The sequence below is a fragment of the Oculina patagonica genome, chromosome 7 (genome assembly GCF_052425735.1).
Source record: "Oculina patagonica isolate OP01 chromosome 7, crgOcupat, whole genome shotgun sequence".
Taxonomy (NCBI): domain Eukaryota; kingdom Metazoa; phylum Cnidaria; class Anthozoa; order Scleractinia; family Oculinidae; genus Oculina; species Oculina patagonica.
The window spans coordinates 729121-756836 of NC_135764.1; the positions used below are offsets into that span (position 1 = coordinate 729121).

General features: G+C 38.2%; 2 protein-coding genes across 2 annotated transcripts; both read right to left on the minus strand.

Moving 5' to 3' along the window:
- Window positions 1-3586: 3586 nt before the first annotated feature.
- LOC144659758 (polycystin-1-like protein 2) lies at window positions 3587-17994 on the minus strand. The gene is given in 14 exon segments (XM_078520256.1): window positions 3587-4665; window positions 4667-6137; window positions 6293-6461; window positions 7467-8732; window positions 9024-9260; window positions 9552-10283; window positions 10991-11239; window positions 11597-11782; window positions 12482-12607; window positions 14028-14204; window positions 14630-15236; window positions 16184-16592; window positions 16754-17050; window positions 17716-17994. Coding segments are annotated over 12 exon segments (5751 nt in total). The 5' UTR covers window positions 16504-16592; window positions 16754-17050; window positions 17716-17994; the 3' UTR covers window positions 3587-4454.
- LOC144661039 (uncharacterized) lies at window positions 16656-27716 on the minus strand. Its single transcript, XM_078521751.1, has 8 exons — window positions 27629-27716; window positions 27005-27086; window positions 26526-26559; window positions 21976-22041; window positions 20961-21335; window positions 18471-18767; window positions 17716-18006; window positions 16656-17050 (listed from the first exon to the last, which is right to left on the minus strand). The coding sequence occupies exons 4-8, from the start codon at window positions 22028-22030 to the stop codon at window positions 16656-16658; spliced, it is 1413 nt and encodes a 470-aa protein (XP_078377877.1). The 5' UTR covers window positions 22031-22041; window positions 26526-26559; window positions 27005-27086; window positions 27629-27716.

The window sequence follows — 27716 nt, forward strand, 5'->3', positions numbered from 1 at the left end:
GCCAAAAAGTTGCCGAGCAACTTGTCGGGAAAGCCCTACTCTGGGCCCTTCGGGCCGCTGGGGAGCTCCGCTTTTTAAATTTCAAACGAGAAAAATAAATGGTAAGGGAATTAACCAGACAAATTGTGCTATGTTTTGAATCACGCACACGTTATAAAGCTGTTATTAAACTGGTGGACTCTGGGGAGGAGAATGGGTTAACAGAGGTACTACTAAAAGGTACAAGTGCTGTCCAGTGAATTGATAGTCTAGGACTACGCCAAAGATGTATTAATATTCCCCGCAAAATAGAAAAAAAAAATGGCCAATCCCGAAAAAATTTAGTGCCATACGCTATTACTTGTAAAATAAATGTTCTTTTGTGATATGCTAAAACAGCTGTGTCTTTGTAAGTCTTTACTCTTTTGTTTGAGTGTGGTTGTTATTCAGTCCAAATGAGGTAGACCCGAGGTAGTACAAGAAAAAAAACGTAGAAAACCTTTTCACTCCAGAAGGACTTTAAAGTAAGTTTAACATTTATTTCTAAATCATCCACGAAGCTTCCAAATCTTTGCTGAGAGATTTTCAGTGAAAAGGAATGATTACTATCGATTTCATCCAGTGTTTTAGGTTCGTTCAAACATTCTTATATTATCTTCACATGATGAAGAAACAGTTGAATAAATAACAAAAACAGTTGATGGATCGAGAATTGTTTTAACAATCGAGCGCCCGCTTCATAAATCGCTGAATTGAGTTAGGGTTTACAGTAATGGAGTGGAGTGCTTTCCAAGACTTAAACGATTGAATGCAGGTTTGACTGGCAGGTGTTAATTAACCTGGACCGCTCGTTTAACCAATCAGCTTGCGTGTTTCAGTTCAGCAGGGCCGAGCGCAGGGTGTTATTAGCGAACAGGTTTTGTACAAAGTATCCTGCATAAGAAAACTAGATGCCGCAGCTGAGGATCAATCACCCGACACAACGAAAAAAACAACACAGCGAATAAAAGTAGCGATATTTAAGCCGCCGCAGCGAAACAGAGAGTTGATCAGATAATTTTTTTTGCACATTCTGTTCTGGATGGATCACGCCCCGGTAAGTTGATTTGTCCTGACGTTAATTTTATTTATTACATTTTGAAAACTTGATAGCGAATAAAATTCAAAACTGGTTACGAAAGGAAACTTATATTCGCGAAAAATTTTAGCCCGGCCGCAAATTAATGGACCTTATACTTCCTTATACTTAATTAATGGTCCTTATACTTCTGCAAACTGGATCCGTGTCAAGCATGACAAAATAAAAATGAAACTGTACTAATCATAATTATCTATAACTCGTGACAAGTTTTTTATACTCACTCTTGGACCTTGCTAACAGAAAAATCCTCCAATACCTTTATGATTTTTTCACGCCGTTGCATGGCAAGTGCACAATCACGGATTATGAACCAACCACATAGGTGGTTTTACTGATCGCAGGTCGAAGGGAAATAAAGAGAAAAAAACAAACATTTTTTTTTTGAGAATGACTTGTCAGAACGAGCAGAAAACAAGCGAGGGTCAAGATCGACTTTTTCTATATGTGTTCGATACAGTAATAAGCTCGATTTCCACAGCTTTCTTACGGACTCCTTTCCCAAAAAGCGGCTGGAAATCGAGCCTAATATAGTATTGGTTTTATGATTATTATGTATAATTTGGCTATTATTCATTGGGGTTTGAAAGGTAGAGCCGAAAGTTTGTTCGTTTGTCTCACGATGGAGTCATTTTGAGGTGTCTTTATCAGGCGGTAAGGTCGAGTGACAAACGAACGATAACTCATCTATCTTTTTCTGAAGGTTGTTTTAATACTGCGATTGATAATGAGTTTTTGAGAACTGTACGATCTGGGAGAAATTAGGCGCGTGAATTGGAAATATTTGTCTGACTGGTCAATTTTTATCATCCGGTGCCGCGTAGATACTTAACATATATGTCGTGGTTTAATTTTACCTTTGGTTTAAATTTTTTCAAACCAGTTTTGTTTATTTCGCTTTGTTTCAGATTATGACAATGAACACAAGACTGAAAAATAAAAATCAAACTGGACTGAAAAATTTTAAACCAAATATAAAATTAAACCACAACATATACATATTTTTCTCCTCCCAGGTTCAGTCTCTTCAATCAATTGCGCTTTCCAAAATAAACGGATCGAGCGCACACCTTGTGACAAGTTTACTACAAGACGACTACCAACATGGTGACTTGTATTTTCTTCGTGCCATAATTCACTGCAGCCCAACAAAACTTGACGCCGCTATATCTCTCGGAGAAAAGCTAATAAATTCCATTCTCAAGGAACCTAATTACAACAAAGCACAACGTGAAATATTATACGGTATAACGCGTTATTTTCAAACAAGCTCTCTTCTCCATGAAGTTGCTAGACGCGGCAAGGTGAAGCAATTACAAAGACTTCTACAAAATAGACGCGATTGTGATGTCCGAAGAGTTTTAAGTGAAAGGGACGAAGAAGGAAGGACCCCGCTGATGTGGGCGTGCCGGGATAACAGCGTTGATGTTATAAAGTTTATTTTGTCCAATGGAGCGGATCTTTATGTGAGAGACTTCTTTGGACAAACGCCGTTTCTTCACGCTTGTCGAGGAAACACGCGAGAGGTCCTCGAGTTTCTCGCGCGAAGGGGAGCGCGTATTCATGATGTAGATAGCGAGGGTCAGCATGGTATGCATCACGCCGCGCGGTGCAACACGCGCGACGTACTCGAGCTACTACTTCAAAAATTACAAGCAGATATTCATGTTAAAGATTGGAGAAATCGCTTTCCAATTCATCACGCCGCGGCATCAGGCAACACCGAAAGCGTTCAATTTCTAATTCAAAATCGTAGTTGCTTAAATTCTAAAACTCGAGTTATTTATGACAAGGAGCTTGATGATTTAGGAAAAAATTACGGTGGAATGACACCTTTGCATTATGCTGCCCAGAATGGTCATGCCAATATTGTGAGACTGTTCGTACAACATGGGGCCAATATTAATGCTATTACAGATTGTGGGCGTTCGGTTTTTATTTTAGCCGCGGAAAATTGTCATGAAAATATCGCAGTTTATTGTTTGAACGAGAGTTGTTTCAGCATGTCACAAAACCTCGTAGAATCATTATCCCAATCGCGCGAGTTCGTATAAAAATTTCATGTTTATGCCGTGGTGGGCTGGTGAGGACAACATACCATCGTTTTTCTTATGCGGTTGTCGTTATCCTCAGGCTTGTGCTTACGGCCCAGTGAAAATTAAATAACACAGAGTGAGGTCTTTATACGAGGGACAGAAGGATTTATATTCCCAGGGAATTACTCGTAGATAGCCGGTTGGTCATTGGCTTATTGCAGTATAATGCACAAGTCATCAACAACGATACGAAACTTTCACGAACATTAGGACTTCTCAAATACGCCCCGGCGCCGTTTCATCACCCTGTCATATAATCTTGTCAATCATAAAGACTGGCCATGGTACTAACGTGATGCGAAAATGGAAGGAACCTCTTGTGGTAGTTCGAAGGCCTTAAAAACATCCAGCCTAGAAATCCTTTACAGATAGGTAGATAACTCGTTTATTAAATATCATATATTGCAGTCGTACGACTGACTTACGTACAATGTGAAAACTAATTACAATAAAAAGATTGTTTAAAATTGAGAATTAGTTACAGTTAAACCCATTATTGCTGAAGAAGGCTACAGCAGTAGCCGAAAAGTCCTGTACATGTTTTAGCCAGTGTCAACTTTTATCTAATAATTTTAAATCTAATCATGCCCGGCTACAAACCAGATATTTTTGAAATAACTTTGTCTTGCTAAAATTAATAAAAATCTCTAAAATTCTAAAAAATACATTACTATTACACTATGTCTATGAAGCCTATGAACTTTTAGTCAAATTGTGATACTTTTATGGTGTACGTTGGATATTTGATGATGAACCCGATTTATTCCTTTTTAACCATCTTTAACGCCACGCATGTGCATTATCTTGCTACAAACCTTTTAATTGGTATAGCATGTAAAAAACTGACCGAGAGAATTTCTAGGAAATCCTTACTATATACACGTTATTTCTTTGGCTTAGATGTTTACTAAATACACCATTTTCTATTACCGTACGCGCTTGATAAAAGAAGTATTAAAAGATCAAACAAATGAGTCACTCACAGTGCCCATAACGTTTCAAAAACTTCAATGGGCGCCAAAAGTGTTGAGAGAGTCGGCACTTTTTGAGTACCTTGGACAAATTTTACCCCTCACTCCTTCAATATTACCCCCTCCCCCCGAAACAATGTTGGATTTGCTACCTGCAAGACTTGCCTCGTTTGTGTACAACATTGAAAAGGGGGGGGGGGGGAGGGGAGTGGTTCATAAGCGGCAGCAGATTAAAGGTGGAAAAACAGGAATTTTAAATTAGTGTTAATTTCATCCAATTGTCTCAAGGACTTTTGACGCCCATTGTTGGTTTGAGGAGTTATAAACCCCTATCTCGTGGCATAACAAGTGAAAGTTATCTTCTTCTTCTTCTTCGAAATATTCCTGGAGTATATTATCCAAGCGCTGGAACAGGTCTTTCTTGGTCTTCTGTAATCTGCGTAGTTGATGTTTAGTTACACCCGCAGCGAAGCGTACTTTCTTTTCTTCTTATTACGGCTACGGTATCTAATAATATTGCTGACTTTATCAAAGAAGATTTTCTTCTTGTGTTGCTTGGCGTGTCATTTTCTGATCCTTGGATCATTTGTTCCCTAGAGGCTTTGATGGCTTGGCTAATGAGATCAAAGTTAATCGTCGAACTGTTGTTGGCATTGCTTTCAGGAGTTGTGGCGTTTGTTTTGCTGTTTTGCTTGACTTTCAACTGTCTTATACTATTACTAATCACATCGAAAAAATTCTTTCTTTCTCTTGTACTTTTCCAATCGCATTCATCCACAAGGCCGTGCAGTTCATTTTCCCTCACGGCGTCCTGTGCTTCTAGCAGGGAGTCATTCACTATAACAATGAAGAAGTTCATTGACAACACCGTAATGCTGACAAGAATCATGGCGGAAAAGATCCTACCAAAAGTCTCGTTTGTTTCTGCCAACTCGTTTATGGGCCGTGACTTAACTCGACCCAAAGTTAGCTCAAGCTGAAAATATGCTCCTCTTAAAACCGACGAGTAGCGTTCAGATCCAGTTCCGAAGATTAGAATACCAAAATGTAAGAAAGCCAGGAAGAGATTTAACAAAACAACACTGAACGATAAAAGATGTCGCGCAGATATCTTCAGTGTCTTCGAAAAGACTGCAACGTGACTGTTAAAGCGAATATACCGCAAGAGTTTTACAGTGACGATAAATGTTAGAATTCCCAGTACAGTATTCTCGGCTTCCTTCCAAACGATAGCTTCTTGAAAGCTTACATTCATGAAAACATTTTCTTGCAATTTTCTAACCACTGAAGTGATTCTGTCCGACTGTAAAATATATATAACCACAGCTAGCATGGAGAAAATTGTTTGAAAAATTTCTACCCAGTTCCAAAAGGATTTAAAGTACCGAGACCGCTGCTGGTAAAGCTTGTACCACTCTCTTCCGAGATACACTACTACGAATACGATGAATAAAAGAACACAGATTAAATAAAACTGCTGCGATGCGGTTTCCGTGGAGTACAAAGGGATAATGTCAGTTTTCGTGTAGGATGCACTATATCCAGAGGCTTCAACTTCGTAGAAATATGTTCCAATTCCTAAAATATTTACTGACGGATTGAACGCGGCAAATTCCACGATAACAGCACTAGTTTGTCTATCCAACCAGTCATTGTTTTGTAAGGTTTTAATTATGCTAAATGCTGTTGAATTCTCGTATCCCAAGTCAGCCACGAATCCTCCGCCGGGGTAAAGTGCAAATTGTCCCCACTTTGGAACAGTGTCACTCTCCCCGGCATTCTGGTATCGCCACGGCTTCGGGCAAAGTCGGAGTAACTCGTCACTACTTGTAAAGTTGTTGACGGGCTTCCAGCCTGGTCTATTGTAGCCTGTCCTATCTTCGCTTTCTTTCGAGTATCCTTCATAGCAAACCGGAAAGGATTTTTTCATATAGTCCATGACGTTACAAGATGCTGAAATTTCAGTTAAAAAATGTTATTAGATTTTGAAAAAAGTACGAAAATAGTTGACGTGTAGAGTGGTTTTCTATATCAGTGGTATGGGGGCGACGTGGTACAAATGTTAAACTATGTTTTATCTCATTTTGTTAAAGGAGAGAAAAACTTACTGGGTTTAACTCTCAGTTGTCTTGCTCGAGCCATTCCAACGAGAACAGAACGCTTGTTGCCAATGTACACGGTTTGATTTTCTTCTTGTCCGTTGTACCATCTACCGGCAAACACACCCGGGAGAAACACGTCATTCAACCAGCTCCAGTACTTTATATTATTCACAGCCTGACATGGAATATATAAAGAGAGAAAATGGTGTGGTGTAAATAGAGCGGTTTTCACTTGAGTGTCGATAGTAAATTTTTTTTTTTTTGTTTTTTTTACTCCTCGTTTGGTAAAAATTCTCGCCCTTTTTCTCCTCCAATCATGAAAAAAAAAAAAACTATGCCTCCCCCGCCCTTTCCCCCCCCTCGCTTTTTTTTTTTTTTTTTTTTTTTTTTTTTTTTTTTTTTTCCCTTTTTTTTTTTTTTTTACCAAAATATATGATTGTTGATTTATAAAATGTTGTTCTATATTGGAGAAATATTTGGGCGAATTCTTTTTTTCCCAAGTTTATCGACCATGTCGAAAGCAAATCCATTCCGTAAGGTTCAGAAGGTTACGACCTAGTGAAATTAAACAGACGGAATCGTGAGTGTAGTTCCGATTCCGCTTATGACTCCGTTACTTATGATCTAGTGAAAACTACAGATTGTTGGAGAAATAAGCAGAAAGGAAGCTCTTGGAGGACGTTTGGAGGCTTAGCTACCTCTCCCCATCCCTCCTTTGAAACTTGACCAAGCACAAAGCTCACCAAATGGAAAACCAAACAAATCGAAAGATTGGTCAGTTAACAATTAATCCAAACCTGTTCCAGTTAACAATTAATCCCTACCTAGTATATAATGTTAAAAGATAAGCCTTGTTTGTGTCTTCCCCTGTCTTTCATATGTCTTCCTTCATACATTTAGTAATAACTGTTTCCCCCCATTCTAATGGAGGGATTCTACTGCATACTAATAAGTGTCTAGTCGCTTCTTTTCATATGTTAATATTACTGTGCAGCGGGAATCTATTTATTAGTATGGAGGAAGACAGTTATTAGAATACAGTGGGATCCCCTCATATATAAGTATGGAGGAAAACAGTTATATGTATGCAGGAAGACATACGGAAGACAGGGGAAAACACAAACAAGGCTTATCTTTTAACATTATATACTACTCCTGCTCAACTGTTGTCTGCACTCACCTTGTGAAATTGCGGTAGCCCATCTCGGATAGATTTTGTCATCAGGTATCGATGATCATTTCTGTTACCATAGCACACCACCATCAGCAAGAGAACAAAGAAAAGGTAAACAAAAAGTTCCACGAAAAACCGCGACAGGTTTTGTTTTCTGGCTTGACGTTTTCTCATGTCCTCCACATCGGATAACTTCATTGTCCACAATCTGCGCTGTGAAGAACCCTGTTTAATTTCTTCTTCAAGTCCTTCAAGGCTTTTATTTTCTTTATGTCTTCTCTTCTTCCATTTGAAAATGGCTGCCAGAAAAAGAGCCACGAAGAATACTTTGACAGGTTCAGTAATGCTCACATCCTGAGTGAATGATATAAACATTGACGATAACCACTGCTCGCTGATGCTCTTTCCCCACATCAAACTGTAGAAAATGGAAAACGTTGCAGAAACAGCACAAGAACAAACGAAGAGGAACCAGGCGAGATAAGTGAGCCAGTTAGCTTTAGAGCAACACAGAGTTTCACTTGCAGACTTTTCAGCTCCTTTTTGAAACAAGAATGTTATAAGGATGTTAACCGGTGCGACGATGAGTGCACTTTCAATACCAATGACCACTTGTCTCCAGGAAAATTTCAACGGTCCAATCTGAATGACTTGTTCGGTTTTGCCATCCAAATCATAGAACATCGCGTTGACAAGCATAAGTGTTAGCAGCACTGAAAGGCAACACGACGTCCGCTGTACTCTTGTAAAGCGGCTTCTCCTTGGCTTCGCTATAACTGAAACCCAAGTATGTGTTTCCGTGAGGCCTTTCCACCACCGTTTCACAACTTCATGACTAAAATCATGGACTTGATTTGGCTCTTGCTCGATCATTCGCTCAATTCGACCATCTTCTCGCTCGAGGGCAAGCCACTGGCTGATGTTAAATAGCCATGATTGATCAAATTGTGTGTCCACAACCACGATTTCTTCTAGAAACCACGACGGGCTCTCGCCAGAGTTATCATGGCCAATTCGAACTCCCTGAATCGCACCAAGCGGATTATCAACTCTTATAATAAAGACATCCGTGTTTCCCCGTGAAAAGAGAAACTCATCCACACCAGCTTCCTCTGAGCTAAGCTGAATAGTTCCAGTGCTTTTCGCAGTGCCGTATATCTCCATGACAACCTTAGCTGTTGTACCGGAATTTCTCCACACACCGGTTGTGATTATTATCTCATATTCGTGTGAGTTGTTTGATTTGGCTGGAAGCCGCACTGGCAAACCATTCTAAAAATCAATGTATACGACATCTAGTTATTAAGCAATTTTAAAATACTGGGCTCACATTTCAATCTCTTTGCCACTACGGTATACTATTAGCCTGCAGTAAGGCCATCCCCTTGCTACATATACAAGCTATGAAAATTCCAGGAATTAAATTTTACAGACTTAATTGATATCACCAAATTTCAGTGGAGTTCGCGAAAAGCTCAACAATTTTCATAATGGCGACATTTACAATAAGATGTTACATTGGTTTGACACCGCAATATGGTTAAATTTATTACCGATACTTACATTTCTAACGTCCAATTTATCCTTCTTTCTGGCGATAACAAGCACCATAAAATAGCACAGGAGAACTACAGCGACCGTGACAATAACTGCAACATTTCCAGTCTCTTCAAGATTTTTGAACTCGACCAGGACCTTGTCAAAATCAATTGGATTCGGTTTAACTAAAAGACCTCCTCCAAATGACGTCAGGTGGTTACAGGAACAGGTGATGGATCCGTTCAATGTTGCTGACAAGACCTGCAAGTAATTAATACAAAAGCATTTAGATTGGAATTATTCAGACAACGGTCATTCGTTAACGTTGACCGATGGAAATAATTACTCCATTCTACTTGGTTCACATCAGACAGATTTATCATAATTATCATAATTAGTAGACACTCTCTGTGTTCTGTTGGAAATCGGCGAATCTGATTAATTCTCCAATTGTTAAAACTCGGCCTGGTATTCTAATTTTTAATTGACACTCAAGTGCAGCAATTGTTGTAAGATCAACGGGAGCTGAATGACGAAGGTTGACAGACTTACTTGACAGCCGTCTGTTATCCACATTTCCTGTTCCTCTGACCAATAGACACAGCTCCCCTGGGCTACCCTAAGAGTATAGTTCTGGTCAGTCTCAGGATTATATGCTGGCACCACAGTTACATTCTTGCTCTGAGGGGGAGTGGGAGGGGGATCCTTGACTTCGACGCACGAGCGTTTTTCTCGTCTATGTCCAAAACACGATCTTTTCTTTCTTTTGCGGGAGTTTCTCACACTTCTGTTAAAGCTTTGTATTCCAAGGAAGTACTTTCCAGGTCGCTCGGCCAGAATTTTCATTGGTAACAACGGATTGAACGAACACTCAGTTTTACCATCCTTTTTGTCATGCGCACTTCGTGTCCAAACGCACCTTCCATTGCTGGAGACTGTAGCATTGAGGTCATGCTCTTGGGTGGTTGGCCGCTGACCATATCGCAGATAAACAAACATATTTACACTTGCCCCATTGGGAGTGATTTCCAGCGTTATCAGGGTGTTTTTCAACTCAATATCTATCTCGTGAAAACGTAGATTGTCGTTACTCGTGAAATACTGCGGGTTTTCTAAGGAGGGTGTCTGAGATTTCAATGGTGTGACTACCATGACACTGTCTGAGAGATTTGCTACTTTGATCAGCTTGCCTGTTTCGTCTTTAAGATCCAGAGCTAAGACATCAGAATTGACTCGTTGTTTAGTACTGTCCCAAGTGTAGGGATTGAATGGGATCGACAGCATCTGCCACGAGAATAAAAACATTCTCGTCAATTACATAACATTTAGCTAGCCTTAGATTTAACTAAACATGTAGCCGAACCAAGATGGTGGCCTTTACCGCAATCTTGGGTGTAGCCAACTGGGACTAGCTGAGTAAACATTAATTCTATAAGCGCGTGTTTGATATAAGGTGTCGTTATGCAGTCGGAGTTCTCTTGCACCCAACGCGCATTGCTATTGTTTGATTGTTAGTCACGTGACACTTACTTAATTCAAATGTAGCCCATGCAGGCTACAGTCACACGCTCACTCATCCTCGTTGTGCCTGTGGCATACGAGGCCTCAGTGCGAGCTACAATACCTTTATACAGAACAATTAGTGCGTTCAAGGCAGACACGTGGTTTTTTCGTTTTACTGGTTTGTTGCGTATTGAGGATTTCTTCCAAACTGGAGCAGCCAGAAAATAACATTTTTTAAACCTCTTAAAGAAAAAAAATTAAAAAATTAAAAACTCCAAGAGCATTTGTAAGGTAAACGTTAATCAATTTATCTTGACGGAGTAGATAACATAAACGTATTTCTAGATCAGATTTGTTTGTTCTCTGTGAGCATTTATAACAACTCTTTGGCATGCTTCTCAGCCAGCTTTGTTTTCTTTATAATCTTGGTGCTTCGTGTCCTCGGGACAGGTGGTTGTAAAAGGACAAGTAGTTATTGCTATACATACCTGAGTATCTACAAAACTTGTTCCCGAAATTCTGGACATTAATGCTTTTTCGTCAGCTGGTAAAACAAATCTGCCATCTCCTCCTTTAATCTTTAATCCAGCAAGTTTATCTGGGCTATGGCGTCCTAAGGTCATGGTCAATTCTTTTGTCTCAATTGATATCATATTTTCTTCTGGGACTCTTAAAGATAATACTGCGTCTCCAACTAAGCTATTGGTTTTCATGGACGTCCGGACTACACTTTTACCCTGTAAAAATTAATAATGGTAATAGGACTGAGTGGAGCCCATTTCGGTCTGTATTTATACGAGTGATTAATAAAATCGAACGACCGCAAAGCGGGAGTCCGATTTGTTAATCGAGTATGATTAATTTAGAAATAGACCTGATTTGTAGATCCAACACCAAAGTATACTAATCATATCTATCTGGCTTATCACTACTCAACTAAGGCTGTGAGCCAATCAGGACAAACAAACATATAACCGGTGCCAAGTGCGGGAAATTACGCGCAAGGCAAGCCACCTGGCCTGATTTGGTCCGCCTCATAGGTAAACCGACTAACTTGACTGTGTTTGTTAGTTGAGACGTTTTGACACTAATACCTGTTCTTGTAAACCAGAGCCCAAATCTCCTGATGCAATCACTGCTCCTGCCTTCAGCACGCTGTTAAGACATGAGACCAAGTTTTCTGCAGATTGGGTGACCAGCGGTATCTCTGTCACATCTTTCAATTCGGCTTTACTCCATAAGAGTGACGTCATATTATTGATGGCAGATAACGAGGATACCTTTGAAGAGAAAGTGAGGGAAAGACTTTTTAGCTGTTTGACCAGAATTGAGATTAATTTTACGTTGAGATTAAAATTACGTATTCTTCAGTTCGTTTTCAAGGCTTGTGTTTGGGGAAGAGGAGCGTAGTACTGTTAAAAACACCTTCATGGCCAGGAGCTCATGGCATAATCATTTGAAAACCTTAGCCTGTTGCAAACTAGTTTCAGGTCATCCGTTGGAATTATCCTTCGACTGAAGAGGCTCCCCCAGGGGTTTCAGAGAACGAGGGAACATGGCCATTAACGTTTTGGAAACAAGGGAACAAAAGGAAAATAAAACTGGAAACACGGGAACAAAAGCATAATTTAGAGAACGAAACGCCAAAAAAAAAAAAACTTTTAGGGAGTACGGGAACACAAGGAAAATTTTGTTGGGAACAAGGAAACATGAACCCTCCCCTCTGGAGGCCCTCGCTGAGCCCGTGGTCATCAGGGTGCTGCTAAGCAACAAGGTAAATACTCATGGCATGACAACGCTTGAATTTTGTAAAGCTCGTGCTACTCTCTAGCTGAGCAATTCAATACTGTTACAAATTTTTTGCTATAAACAGCAACTGTGTTTCGAATGAAAAAATAGTAAATAAGGCTCTTTACTACATGTTACTCAAGTGGTGTCCCCACCCCAGCCCCCTGCCTTTATCCTCAATAACCACTTACCAGTGACTTAAAAGACACTGTTTCTGTTTCCTGAAGAGCTGAACCTATCACGGAGGAGCTTTGCAAAAGGTCTGGAAGACTCTTCACGGGCAATGAGACAATGCTTTTGATGATGAAGTCTTGAATCTGTAAACGAAGTTTCGTTTGTCCCGTCAAAACGCTCATACACTTCCTCTTACATTAACCCGCTTAATACGGACACCCGTTGATGAGGACAACGAACACTTTTCTGTGACCCAAGTGAAACGCTCTTATACAAAGTTAACCTCGCTTTACGGACACTTTTCTGTGACCCAAGTGAAACGCTCTTATACAAAGTTAACCTCGCTTTACGGACACTTTTCTGTCACTGTTTATCCTTGCACTGCACATTTTCTTCTGTAACGATTGCGTGCTAATTGCACCCTGTTAGAAAATGAAAACTACTACAGACTAATGCGTTTTTATTAGTGGTACAGTGGCATAGGTACGTGTCATGCTTGACAACTTTCATTTTTCCAGTGTTTAACTGGCGTGAACACTTAAGTGTGAGACATTTAAGTCGTCGAATAAGCGTAACGTTTTTTTCAGTTTGAACAAAACTTACAATTCAGGCGTTCGCCATCGTTCTGTTGCTTTAAAATTGTATGTGTAGCCACGAGTCGAGTGTTCAATTTTTTCGTGTTTGCGTTTTTGCGTTGTAATTAGTTTTTAATTCTCGTCAGTATTTTGTTCGGTTTTTTGGTTCTTTGTTTAGCGTAGTTCATTATTATGTATTTCTCTGCAAGTTAGTTTCTCGGCGTAGTATTATGTAATCGTTTATTGTTAATTTCGTAACTTCATTAGCGCTTTTGTTTGTTTTCAAATCAGTATACAAAATCTCGTATGCTTTGGTTGTAAATTAGTTTTTGTTTATCCGGAGTTGCCGTACAGATCTTGTAAGTAATCGTTTCTCCTTGTATTTTCTCGATTCTTGTTCAATTTTTGTATTCCGTTTTATAGTTAAGTTTCAAGTTCTAGTTTATTTATTCTACGTTTTCTTTGTTTTACATGTATCCAAGTGAATCGCAAAGTGTAATTAAAAGGCGAATTCAAACTGTACAAGGAGTGTTTGGTATAGTATGTTTTAGTCTTTGTATCAAAAAGATATGTCTCCGTGACGTTCATTCTCAGAACTCGCTTAATACGGACACCCCGATAATACGGGCACTTTTGCGTTTTCCTTTGGTGTCCGTATTAACGGGGTTCCACTGTTCAACGTTTGATTTAGCATGCGACATGCTGTTTCTAGTTTACAGCTTACTTTTTCCAAAAGGCAAAGTTAGTATAAAGTTTGAACCTGATATAATAACAAAATATAACAAAATCACTTGAGATTATATCCAAAGAACTTAGACTTTCATATTTAATCTAGTCAATAAATTAATATGCAAGTGAATCAAAGAGAGAGATTTTAAAGCAAAATAGCGTACCAACCAATCAGCTGGTTACTGATTCAATGTTAGTTGCATCAATACAACAACAAAAAATTAATTTATAAAGCCAATTTATCAAAACGTTTAACTACCTTGGTTTTCTGCTCTGAGTCCATTGTAGCGTCTTGTAAAACTGCTTGAAGGAGTGTATTTCCTATTTGTGCTGCTTTGCTAAGATCGCCATTTTTAATTAAGTCATTAAACAGGCTGTTGTTTGCTGTAAGAAATTTGGTGATGTTTTCTGCTCTCAAGTGCTGAGATTGTTCAACCTACAAAATATGAAAATTCCTAATTATTAAAATGTTACGTCATGGTTCCTACGTCCTGAAATGTTGAACGCGACGTTGTGAATAATTATGCAATGTGACCCAATGGCTATGTAATGTGACGCTATAGAGCGGTTTTCACTTGAGTGTCGAAAGTAAATTGCGTTTGCTTTGGTTTTGCATTACTACGCTTAGTGATTGGCTTAAAAATCTCGCGCCACTTTCTCAGCCAATCAGAACTAAAACCAAAACCAATCGTGACTCGCTCGCGCACGTTTTCCCGCGCTTCGTGCCAGTTACATGTATTTGCTTCGAGGTTTGATTGGTTCACTAGACTGTCTGTGTCCTCTGTGATTGGCCGGAGTAATTACTTTGGTTTTGGTTTTACGACACTCAATTGAAAACTGCTCTAACGACAGATTACCCACCTGTACTGACAAATTAACCGCTGGAGCAGAAGCACCGTATGCGTCAGTCACTGTTACGATGAACTTTACAGTGTAATTATCCGAACGGTTTCCAGGAGGCAACCAGGAGTTAACGGTGCTGTTCAAACCATGATATAACATGTTGAACAGACCATTCTCGAGTTGATACTGAAAATAGAAAGACAGGGGGGTGCTGTCACTCGACCAGTCGCTACAGGTCAGGTTAAAATAAGTCGTCAGTGAGATGCCGCTTGACGGAGTGATGGAACATTTCCCCCCTGTAGGTGGTAATGCAGTGGAAAAATCGTAAACACTCATTCCTGATTGACCGTCTGATGATGTTTTGACAAACAGTGCCAACCGATAGTTCTTTCCGCCATCAAGGGAGTGCCTTTTAATAACCATACTGCTTGAGTTGACGGGGGTATCTATGATTTGTTGTAAATCTTTTTTCTGCCAAATAATGTTGTTATTTGAAACAGATAAATGTTGCTGGTAGAGTATCCAGTGGAAGGAGGATATCTTGGAGCACTGTGGTCCTTGGCATTGAGATTGGATGGAAAACTTAACTGACGCTCTGATGTTTGGTTTGCAATTTATTACGCATCTGAAAATCAAATGAAAATCAAACAGCTCAAACTCACAAGCATTGGTTCAATTGCTAATTGACGTAAGCACACTGGAGCACATGATGAATCAAAGTTGTGGAATGGAATTGTAGGTTTCACTTCATGCTCATGAGATACTGTTATTACAGCTGACTAGTTATTGCGTAGGCCCATTCTCCCACACCATGGCCCAGCATATCCTTCAGAACGCTGAAATTTTAAAATTAGTTTTACCATCTTTATTATTTACAACACACTTGTTGATTTCGACATTACTGATCCTAGCAGTATGCAGGACGCGTGTCACATATCAACCTAGTAAATGGTCCAGCTCACCACGAGTCTCTCGTAGCTCAGTTGGTTAGAGCGCCCAACCGGTATCTGGGAGGCCATGGGTCGATTCCCGTCAGGGACTCAGATTTTTTCTTTGTCCCACGCTCGTGACATATTGAACATTTCATCTTTAACAACTAAGTACTATTCAGTGTCCCGAATGCAGGTCATGTGATGCATTATATACCAGGAGGAATTGATATGACCAGTTCCGATTTTTTTGAACTTGCGCAGTGAGCTTATTTTCAAATGTCAGCTGTTCAGATTTAAATAAATGTCTGTGAATAGGCTATTTCCGGGTTACCCTTTGCCTCTGGTTTCAAGACGAGTCTACGTGCGAAACCATTCAAATGAAAATGAGTTTGATTTGCCATGTGTTTGCATGAAAAAGGACCTGAAGGTAAAACTCATTTTCATTTGAATGGTTTCGCACGTAGACTCGTTTTGAAATGGAGGCAAATGGTAACTCGGAAATGGCCTATTGACAATTTCAATGTGGAATTAGCCAAAATCCACGTTCATGGTGCTGAAGACAAGGAAAGCGGGCTCGGGGAAAAAGATTAAATTACCAGGCCAATGACTAGAAAGAAAACCAGTAAAATGTATTCTTTACCGTTGAGATATTTCAGGTGGATCTCCTTTCACCAGGTGGATAACTTGATAAACACTCGAACTGCGGCAGTCTTTTGTCACCACAAGTTTGACTATATATGTCCTGTTGACAAGCTTGGAAGCGGTATTGAACTTAACTTTCAGCCCAGAATTATTCCCAAAATAACGAATGCTTGATTGGTTTATTTCTGTGAACGAGTCTTTCACTGTTGTCTGGAGGCCGGAATAATTGCCTTTGATCTCACCATAATACCAGGTGAAGTTCATCCCAGAGTGGTCACCTCGTTCAACATCCGGGTCATAAGAAAGTGACGCATTCATCGTGATAGCTTCGTTATGTCCTCGGATTACTTCGGTGCCGCCATAGATGATCGCAACAAGGACTGATTTTCTTTGGCAAGCCTTCCCACCTAATCACCATTTAATAACAGCACTCAGCACATTAGTTAAGAAACAATCATGAATTACTTTCTTCATTCGCAACACCCGTCTCCTTGCAGTGTATTGATACGATAAGGAGAAATCAGATCTTCATATTTTTGGGAATTAAACAAAAAGTTTGAATTCTTACCTTGACTCACACTGCTTCCATGTAGTGGATGCGATTCAGTAGCATGTGATGGATTTATACTCGGTGTTTTAATCAGACTTGTAGTTAGGATATTCTGCGTTGGTGCTGCTGACAAATCCAGTGGTGTTGTCTTCGATGTCGAGAGCAAATGCGTTTGAATTTGATTGGACAGCCATGTTGCAGTCAGGTGGAGTGATGTTTTGGATAATATACCAGTGGCTGCTGTAGTTGAATGTGTCTGAGAGAACTCAACAGGACTCGGTGAAAAGTGTGATGAAGATGCAGAAGTTACTGATTCTGATAAGAAAATAGACAGCTCATCCGTAAGTGTCATATGCATTTCTTTACACGCTTACTAAATATTCTTTTTATCATGGAATTGACAGAGAATCCCCATGCCCTAGAGCAATTTATAAGTTTTTAGATTTGTGACTCTGATACAGTTACTTATTTTATCGTTATGTCACATGTCAGTACCTTTGTTTATAAAATAGCTTGAAAAAACCTGGCGGGGAAGGGGGAGGGGGAGGGGGGGGGGGGGAAGCGTAAGGACTATTATTCTTCGACTACTTCATTCCTACCCTCTGAGTAAAGTCATGTGCTCGAGAGACTCCAATGCTTAACTGCTTTATGGTAAAAGCTTGTATAATTATGCACGGATGACGGATAACAATACCATTCGGACCATATATGGGCAACACGCGCATTTGTTGAATAATAACGTATCATGTCATTGTGTAGCGCAATATTAACGTTCTGCACTGTAGATTATGAATATTATAACTAATCAGAACATTTTGTTTTATTGCAACGTCTGAGTCACAGTACATAACATCACAGTATTCAAAGTGATGACTTTCTTCATTCTCATCGCCAGTCTCCTTGCCGTGTATTGATACGATTTTAAGGAGAAATCAGATCTTCATATTTTTGGAAATTAGACAAAAAGTTTGAATTGTTACCTTGACTTACACTGCTTCCATGTAGTGACTGCGAGTTAGTAGCACGCAATGGATTTATACTCGGTGTTTTTATCAGACTTGTAGTTGGGATATTCTGCGTCGATGTTGCTGACAAATTCAGTGCTGTTGTCTGCGATGTCGAGAGTAAACGCGTTTGAATTTGATTGGACAGCCATGTTGCAGTCAGGTGTAGTGATGTTTTGGATAATGTACCAGTGGCTGCTGAAGTTGAACGTGTCTGAGAGAACTCTACAGGACTCGGTGAAGTGTGTGATGAAGATGCAGAAGTTACTGATGTTGAACGTGAAAGAAAATAGACAGCTCATCCATAAGTGTAAGAAAATTTGGCAAGTATTTTTAGGGGGTGGCTTGATTTAAGTAGGGATTTTTTTGGGGGTACTAAAAAGCAATCTAAAGTTTCGTGGCGTTACCTTGACCGTTTTTAAAGTACAAACACTGAACGTGTTTCTAATGTTTTTCTTTGTGTTGTATACACGTATCTTCAGAACATTCCCCCTTCATGAAAAATTAAATGGGTCAGAAATTCGGCATGGAATTCTTTGGGGGTTGATTTTTGGTCTAGGGATTTTTGGGGTTTTGTTGGAAGCCCTAGGGATTCTTTTGGGTCTTTATTTTTGCCCCCATTCAATCATCCCCGTCACTTGAAATCCCCCCCCCCCGGGGGGTATTGATTCGGTTAGGAATAATCAGATCTTCATATTTTTGGGAATTAAACAAAAAGGTTGAATTCTTACCTTGACTAATACTGCTTCCATGTAGTGAATGCGAGTCAGTAGCATGTGATGGATTTAAACTCGGTGTTTTTATCAGACTTGTCGTTGACATATTCTGCGTTGATGTTGCTGACAAATTCAGTGCTGTTGTCTGCGATGTCGAGAGCAAACTCGTTTGAATTTGATTGGACAGCCATGTTGCAGTCAGGTGGAGTGATGTTTTCAATAATATATCAGTGTTTGCTGTAGTTGAACGTGTCTGAGAGAACTCTACAGGACTCGGTGAAATGTGTGATGAAGATGCAGAAGTAACTGATGCTGAACGTGAAAGAAAATAGAAAGCTCATCCGTAAGTGTACATATGCATTTCATAACCCGCTTACTAAATATGTACCGTAAAATTCCGGTTATAAGCCCTCGGCTTATACAACTTCGTAAGGGGTTTTGTGTGGGCTTATAAGTGGAGGGGCTTATATCTGGGAGTGCTTATAAGCGGGATAAAAAAACGTTTCGAAACGAGTCACAGGAGTGTTGATCGAAATATGTTTTTAAGCTAAAAACGCGTAATAATGCAACATTTAGCCCTGTTCAGTACTGCCATCCGACAGAGGGGGCTTATATCCGGGGGGCTTATACTCGGATGTACTTTTTTGTTTCCAGGTACATGGGCCTATAACCGGGGAGGCTTATAACCGGAATTTTACGGTATTCTTTTTATCATGGAATTAACAGAGAATCCCCATGCTCTGGAGCAATTTTTAAAATTTTTAGATTTGTGTTTGTGATACATTTGCTTACTTTACCGTTTTCTGTTATATTCAGATTGTAGTCGCAACTGCTGAAAAACCATTTTATGAATGTTGACTCTTCCCCAGTCGTCTTCATATAGCACGCGGCAAAGGGAGAAGCACGCGCTCGAGGTGGGGGAGCAGGGGATGATGGGAATTTAACGAAGAAGGGGAGAAGAGAAAGAGTCGATCTTCCTCCGCCGTTTCTTTGCCGAGTGCTATATAAAGACGACTTGGGACGAGTCAGTTATGAATGTAATTAACTAATTTATGGAACTAACAAAGAAATATAGTAATTTTAAATGCACGGCTAGTACGACGACACTTGTGTTGGACAATTTATTTGGCCGATATTTCGACTAGTCAACTAGTCTTCTACAGGGCCAGAGCTGGAGTGAGATAAAACTTAACGGCTCCTAAAATTTAAATTAAAGTATATAAGTGGATAATACGTAACACGATAGCCATATAAGGAAAAAGCATAAAATACAGCGTCGAGGGTGTAATATATACGTATAAAGAAAATACACGCACTAATAATATATAAAAGATGAAAAAAATACAAAAAATAAAAATAAAAAATAAATAAAAATAAAAAATAATAATAAACTAAAGCTAACTTTCATATAACGATCTAAAGATATAACATATCACTGTTCAGAGCGTCTATTGAGGCCATTAGGTTCAAGAGTTTTGCCTCGGTCTATGAGATATGCTTCTCTTGCTTTGCGACGAGAAGTACTTTTAGTGGGTAGCAATTCAAGAGGAACTAGAGACAGTTGATGTGCAGTGCCCTGGCATGTTGAAATGAGTAGGGACTGCAGTGGCTGCTTTCTTGTGCCTTGGATTATTGCTGGCCTGCCTGTGCTCAGTGAAGCGAAATATAGGTATATTATATTACCTCCCCACCCCTGGGAAAATATGTTAGTGCCTACACAAAGTTAACTACCTTATTCTCACTAATTTCCGCGCGTACTTAATTTCCCAGAAATTCGGGAACCAAATTTCGCGAATATTAATTTTCGTCCCCAGTCGTCTTCATATAATATAATTTTCATATGCATTTCACAACACGCTTAATCAGAAATTTCGAGCAACTTTTAAGAAATTTCGAGCAACTTATGGAAAGCCCTATAGTGGCTACACAGAGTGGATTGATTTGAAGAGGCTTTTAAACAACACAAGTTAGGCTAGACCAGCCAGTTAAGTTACCCGGATTTACGTCATGAAATACGACACGCTATACTGCATGATTGTGGTTAATCAGAATATATCAACAAATATTAAAAAGCGAAAAATATCTTATTTTCTCACTTTCTTTTTATATTCGTTTCTTTTCAAACATTTGATATTCCTTTGCAATGGATATAGGTTCTTATAAAAATGGGGTCTTATTTGCAAATTTTAGCCTAACAGGTTCTTAAATGTTAGGTTCTTACTCGCGGGTTTTTACTGTATTTACATTCAAAAGTCGATGAAGCACAAATATTAAATGAGGGGCTAAGAAACACAGTGGGCTATTCCAAAATAAAAAAAAATGCCTAAATTGCAACTGAGTCGGCAGAAGCTGATACTGTTTTCGCTAATAGTTAAATGTGAAGGCATAATGGGAGGGTGCTTTTTTCTGCAACCTTTATTACCCTAGCCTGTTACCTTAAATTGTAAACTTTTTACTCATGTTAACTATAACTTGATGTTTTGGCCTATGACTGAAGTGACTTACCAGCGCCGGCGTTACCACAAATCCGATAAGGGCAGCCAGGGACGGCCTGTATCTGATATATGTAATAACCACTGCAGTTTTTTACGTCAGCGTAGTGAAACGTAAAACAGCAGTCTGTGGAATTACTATAACAGATTTTACGAGACACCACACCCTCAGCAACTGACGGGTGTGAACCATTAAGCCAGCCTGGATATTTAGTACCGCAGTGATTCTGGGGAACACATTTGTCCGCCATCCGATCCCCGGCAGCTCCTTGGAAACGTTTCGGCCCTGGTGACAGGCCTATATCGCAGGAGAAGTTCCCGTCCATCACTACGTGTCCTTGCGCACGGTCTGTTTCGTTTAGTACTGAGTAATGCTCACACCCATCCACTTAAAATAAAACATAGCAGGTTATTAGTTTTATTAGTGACAAATTAGATTTTATTGCTGTAGAGTATTTTTTTTTTGTTTTTTAATATCGTTTATCACCGCTGTTTGTTTTATACTTTTAATCAAGCTACGATGGCCTAAAAACAAGATTTTAAATTATTATTATTATTATTATTATTATTATTATTATTGACAGTGTGTTTACTTTGTATATAGTATAGTAGCATAGTAGTGTACAGTAACTTAACGATTATAGACTTTTACTTGTAAATATCATTTTATTTGTTAAGTAAGGGTTAGTTTGGTAAATGAAGAGCTACTCTGTAGAAATGTTACCAATAAAACCATTATTATTATTATTATTATTATTATTATTATTATTAATAAGGTAATCTGCGCTACCAAAATAAAGAATGATTAACTAATTGATTGCTTATCAACCACAAAAATGACGTCAAGAAATATTAAAAACTCAAGTGAAACAAAGAATTTGGTTGTTGAAAACTTTAGTACAAAGGGTATAAGTTGTGATGCGCCTTAAATTTGTTAAAGTGGCAGTGTACAACACGTGGATCAGACGATCGATATGGTTATGGGTAACAGGATATTATTGCACAATAAAACAGAGAAAATGCCTTACGTATCTGTATTAAGCCAAAAAGGACGACGGCTTGTAGAGTTGTCGCTGATATCATCTTTTTGATATCTGTTGAAGAAAAAAAATAAAAAGAGCTAAATTCATTGGTCTTAATAATAATAATAATAATAATAATAATAATAATAATAATAATAATAATAATAATAATTACCTGTAAATTTATTGACATGGCAGTACCATCAGACAGAAAATCACCCGTGAAAGTCACAGAAAAACTATCCAAATACAAGGACTTGGAAATCGAAACAAGCCGAATGTGGGGCATAAGAACGGAAACGATACCAGTTATCATTGGAGCACTTGGAGCTATCAAAAAGGGACTAGAGAGTTATCTTGGAAGAATCCTCGGCCAAATAAGCATCAGTCAACTACAAAAGATAACCTTGCTGGGTACAGCGCATATTTTGAGGAGGGTGTTGTCAAGCTAAAAACTAGCTTCCCTTAGTTCCCCAGGACCATGGTTTGGTCTCGGCGCTAAGGACTTTAAGCAAACATTACGTGAGAACATAACAATAATAATAATAATAATAATAATAATAATAATAATAATAATAATAATTAAAAATTAAATAAAAACTTTATTAACCAATTTCTAAAAGAATTACAATGATTTGACTATTCGAATAGGAACTTTATATATAAACATATTATTTACATAATAATAAAAACAGTGTCTTTAAAAATGTAGAAAAATAGTAAAAGCGACTTCGAGAGCAATAATAAAAGAAGAACTATATATTAAAAAAAAAAAAAAAAAAAAAAAAAATAATAATAATAATAATAATAATAATAATGACTTTATTTATCCACGGTAAAAGTTTAAAGCTACAAAGCTTGTGGGGACGTGTACAAATTAAAATTTTAAAATGCATCCTTAATGATATCCTAAAAATGTTAAAGAATTACAAAATTCACTCCTATAATGACAATGTAAAAATTCAATAAAATTTAAAAACATCATCTTTCAGTGTGGCCGCCTGCGCAGATCATTGTAAACCTTGTAAAATAATTTGACTAAACCCAGCTTATACATATAAAAGAAAGAGTCTCATTTCGCTTTGTTTAAAATATCCACGGAGGGCATTTCACGCAGAAATTTCAGTAAAAAATCATCATCACTGACACCACTTTATTCTTAGTTAACTTCCCCCCCCCCCCCCCCACCTTCCGAAATAAACAGTAGTGTCTGATTATAACTTCACAAACAAGTCCTGTTGAGGAAACACTACAAGACGAAGTACTACCTAAAAACTTTTCGATATGTTAAAACATGCACAATGCACTTTTGGTGGTAAAAGTCTCAAAATGAAAAGTTGTACGCGAAAAACGTCCGTTTGATCCAAAAACCAAAGATTAGACAAGAAAGCTGTTTGTTTAATTTAAATAAGTACACCTACGCATCAATACTTAAAGGTCCGAGGACACACTAGGCGACACGTCGCTGCAACACGTCGCGGCGACATGTCGCCGTGTGACATGGTCCATTCTTGCGACAAACCAGTCGCTGCGACAAAATGTTGTCGCTGCGACGCACATTCAAACTGGTTTGAATTCGTGCGACACATCGCAGCGACAAAATGAGCGATAGCAGCGTTGTCGCAGCATGTGTACACGTCTGCGACAAATCGCTGCGACAAATTATAAATAAACGAGAGAGAGCGTCATGTATTTTTCGCCGTATTGAATTGGAAAGCTAGTTCACATTCCTACTCTTCCAAATTCGCTGTTTGTGCACCGAACAAAGCAGTACACACGGAGCGACTCGTCGCAGCGACCTGTCGCATAGTGTGTCCTGGCCTTAACAGTAGACAGTCAACACTAGCAACAGCAGGAATGCTTGTTTAACGACCTTTAAAGCAAACTAAAACTAAAAGAGTAGTACAAGTGTATAATGTAAGTTCTTCTCAGCTAAAAACTAATTTATTTGCTTGCATAAATAAGGAGTTGGTAAATAAAATTCAGGTGTTTTACAGCTTGAACCAGAACATTTCTCGCTTCTAATTTTTGCTGCAAGGATTTACCCAAAAAAGCAATTTTCTTACAAGTACTTAAATGCTAATATTTTGTATTTTAATACCCGTTATCACCCACAAACTTTCTAAAATCTAGTTTTTGCAAAAAAGTCTATAATTTTAAAACCCGACGACATATTTTTTTCCTGTTTCACTTTATCAAATAAGCCTCAGAGCTCTCACGTTTTGTATCAGCAAGTTTCATGATTATTCTTCCTACTTTTGTTATTTTTATTTGCTTTTGCGATTTTTAATTTTAAATATGCACAATATGGATATTAAAAACCTTGTAATTTTAGATATGTTTTTACCTTAATTATTTATATTTTCAGATAAACTCTCTGGAATCAAATTTTGAGCTCTACAGTGTTTGGTGTTTATCCAAGAACATAAACTGTGAATGGTGTTTATGATTCTCCGCGCGCATTGAGTGCATCTACAAAAAATATCTATTCAGGTTTTCGCACTAGGTAGTCGTACACATTAAATCGTTAATTAAGCTTCACTCCGAATCAATACTGAATTTTCACAAGAGTTCCGCCCTCGGCGATGATTACTGAAACATTAACATTTTTGACATATCCTATAAATTACCTTAATAAACCCTTAGGGAAATATTAGCGCAAATATGGTGCTAAGAAGCAAAGTATTTCCGTGCTTAATAAATTGTGGTTGTCGTGACATATAAAATAAATAAACAAATGAATAAAAAAGTGCTTAAAAAATGCATTTTACAACCTGTGGGATTTTCAATGCTTTTTACAATAAGCTATTTACAATAAACTATAGGCACTGTTAAAAAGAAAAGTTTTTAGTCTCAATTAAATTAAACTGTGGAACACTGTTTGACTATATTTATATAAACCACTCGGCGCTTGAATTGCAATCTTAGAAAATTTTAATTTTTTTCTCTTCTTCAATTTGTTTTATAAAAGTTTGTAATATTTAAAACGTGCTGCAGAAAGTTTGGCATTATTTAATAGATAATTACTTGGGCTCGCAGCATGATTGGGTATATTGCAGGCCTCAGCTGCCTGCAAGATACCCAATAATGCTGTGCGCCCAAGTAATTATCTTTTATAATTATAAATTGACCCTCCTAAAACCCTATTTTTCTCTCGCTACATTATATGGACGACTTCAGTCGCCTCTACACTGATGTTTTGGTTCATGGCTGCAATATTTGATATATTGCACCGAGAGAACAATAGGATTTTTGTGGGTAGGTCACACAAATGGTGAATTCGACTGCAAGACAAGATCGCTACTTACTAATTACACCCTTTTTATATATAACCTTTTTTTATAAGAACGTCGAGAAAAAAGGCCAAAAGTTAAGGACATCCTAAGAACGTGCCCGAGGCTGCAATTTGGTTAAGAACGAATTTTATTTTTTATTTGTTGTAAGCGACAAATATATGTACGAAGTTAATACATTTCTATTTGAATCCTGACCTTAAACCAACGTTGTCATAACGCAAAATTGGTGACGTGAATATAAGATAAGATAAGATATAAACAATATCACTTTGTTTTAAAATTTTAAAACTAAGAACATTTTAGGCTCAAATCTTCGAAACATTTAAGACGTTCTTATATAAAAAGACGTGTATTTGAGTGGCGGGAAAACTTGGCATCACTCATGCGATCTGTCAAAGTAGTAAGCAGTAAGCAATTAGCGAAAAGCTGTTAGCCCGGTTGGCGGTAAGACAGGCTAGTGGGCTGTAATGGAACACACACGGTTATAGGCCCATCTACCTGGAAACAAAAAAATACGTCCGATTATAAGCCCCCCCGGATACGATATAAGCCCCCCCTCTGCCGGATGACAGTACTGAACAGGGATAAATGTTGCTTTATTATGCATTTTTAACATAAAAACGATTTTTGATCAACACTCCCGTGGCTCGTTTCGAAACGTTTTTTTTATTCCGCTTTTAAGCCCTCCCGGATATAAGCCCCTCCGCTTATCAGCCCTCACAAAACCCCTTACGAAGTTGTATAAGCCCGGGGCTTATAACCGGAATTTTACTGTATATGCATTTTGCGATGCGCATTTGAACATTTACGTATGGAATTTGCGCACAACAAATTCGTAATTATTATAAATGATGATAACGCCTTTTTTCCCGCCAGTTTCGGCGCACTCCAAGAGATTGATGATGATTGGTAATTTTAGGCATATAAAACATGGACTGAAATTATGTCCAAAGTTAGTATAAATTATTAACTTCTAATAAATGGTTTGAGTTTTCGAAAAGAAAAATTGTCGATATATTATATATATTAAAAATTAACCTAGTAAGATATAGAAAACACGTAATATCAACAAAAATGTGCAACATACGATTAGGCACTGTATTTATGTTCTCTTTCACTGGGTTTGGGAAGTTTATCGGAGAATTTCTTGAAATGTAAAGGGGACCTAATATCTGCAAGCCTTGTAGTGGGTTATTACTTGTTTGTCATGCCTTCTGTGTCCGAATTATTAGCAAAGAACGCGAGATAAGATTTACATACCTTTTACATCCAGCGAACAAATACTTGCTACTATCTGAAAGAGTAACATCAGTGATTATTTCAACAGCTCATCAACAATTACAGAAGTCTATAATTCCTAAAAAAATCCTGGGTTGTAATAACTTAAGCGTTAAAAGCGGTTGTAAATACTGAAGGAAGTTTGAAAACTTTAAAGAAGCCTTTTGTCGTGCCTTCAAAGAACAAAATTTATCTTTTAAAGTGTAAAGTCTCGATAACATAAACAAGGAAAGCGAACACTGCATTTGATACGTCAACTCTGAATCGAAAATAATCAAGACATGAGGTAAGGAAAATGAAAAATGTTACAGAAAGTTTTTGTTTCATATGTGCAAACTGCGACTTCCTCTTGTGGAAGAAAATGTGTAACCTCAAATTAAAGGATAAGCTAAGACTTATTAAAAACATATCCAAGTAGCACGCGTTACGTCTGATGGCAACAAGCTAAAAACGTAATTTACCTGTTATGTTATAAATTTCTTGGAATCAAACACCTTAGTCTCAAAGCGAGAAGTCGTGCGCGAAGAATAAACGTCCCTTTCTCTGAAGACCAAAGATAAATAGACAGGAAAACTGTTTGTTTAATTTGAATGAATACGTGATCAATAATTAAATGGTATTTTAGAGTCTAACTGTCGATCACATTAGCAACAACAGGAGTGATTATTTAACGTTCTTTAAGTTTAGGGCAAACTAAATCTTAAACAGTAGAAATGTAGTTCTTCTCAGTTGTAAACTAATTTATTTGCTTACGCGAAGTTGAAGGAGCTGTGAATAAAATTTAGGTGTTTTTCAGCTTGTGCCAAATTACTGCATTCTTATGCAAATACCATTCTAAACTGACAACCATCAAGGATTAACCCAAATAAAACAATTTTCTTACTGACCTACTAAAATGCTAATATTTTGTATTTTTATACCCGTTCTCATTTTTAAACTTGTCGCAGTTTTGAATTTTCATAGAAACTATATCTGTTATATACTATAGTTATGAACGTTTGGTGTTTTGTTTTTTGAGAACTATATATGATTGCGATGACTGAGACGTATAGCAGAAAGACCCAGCAAACAACAAAGAAATTCACCTGTCAATAAGCAAGACCACTATGGGCCAAACGTCATTCAACAAGAAGCTCTTGGAGTTTAAAACTGCGCGTGATCACGTGACCAAAC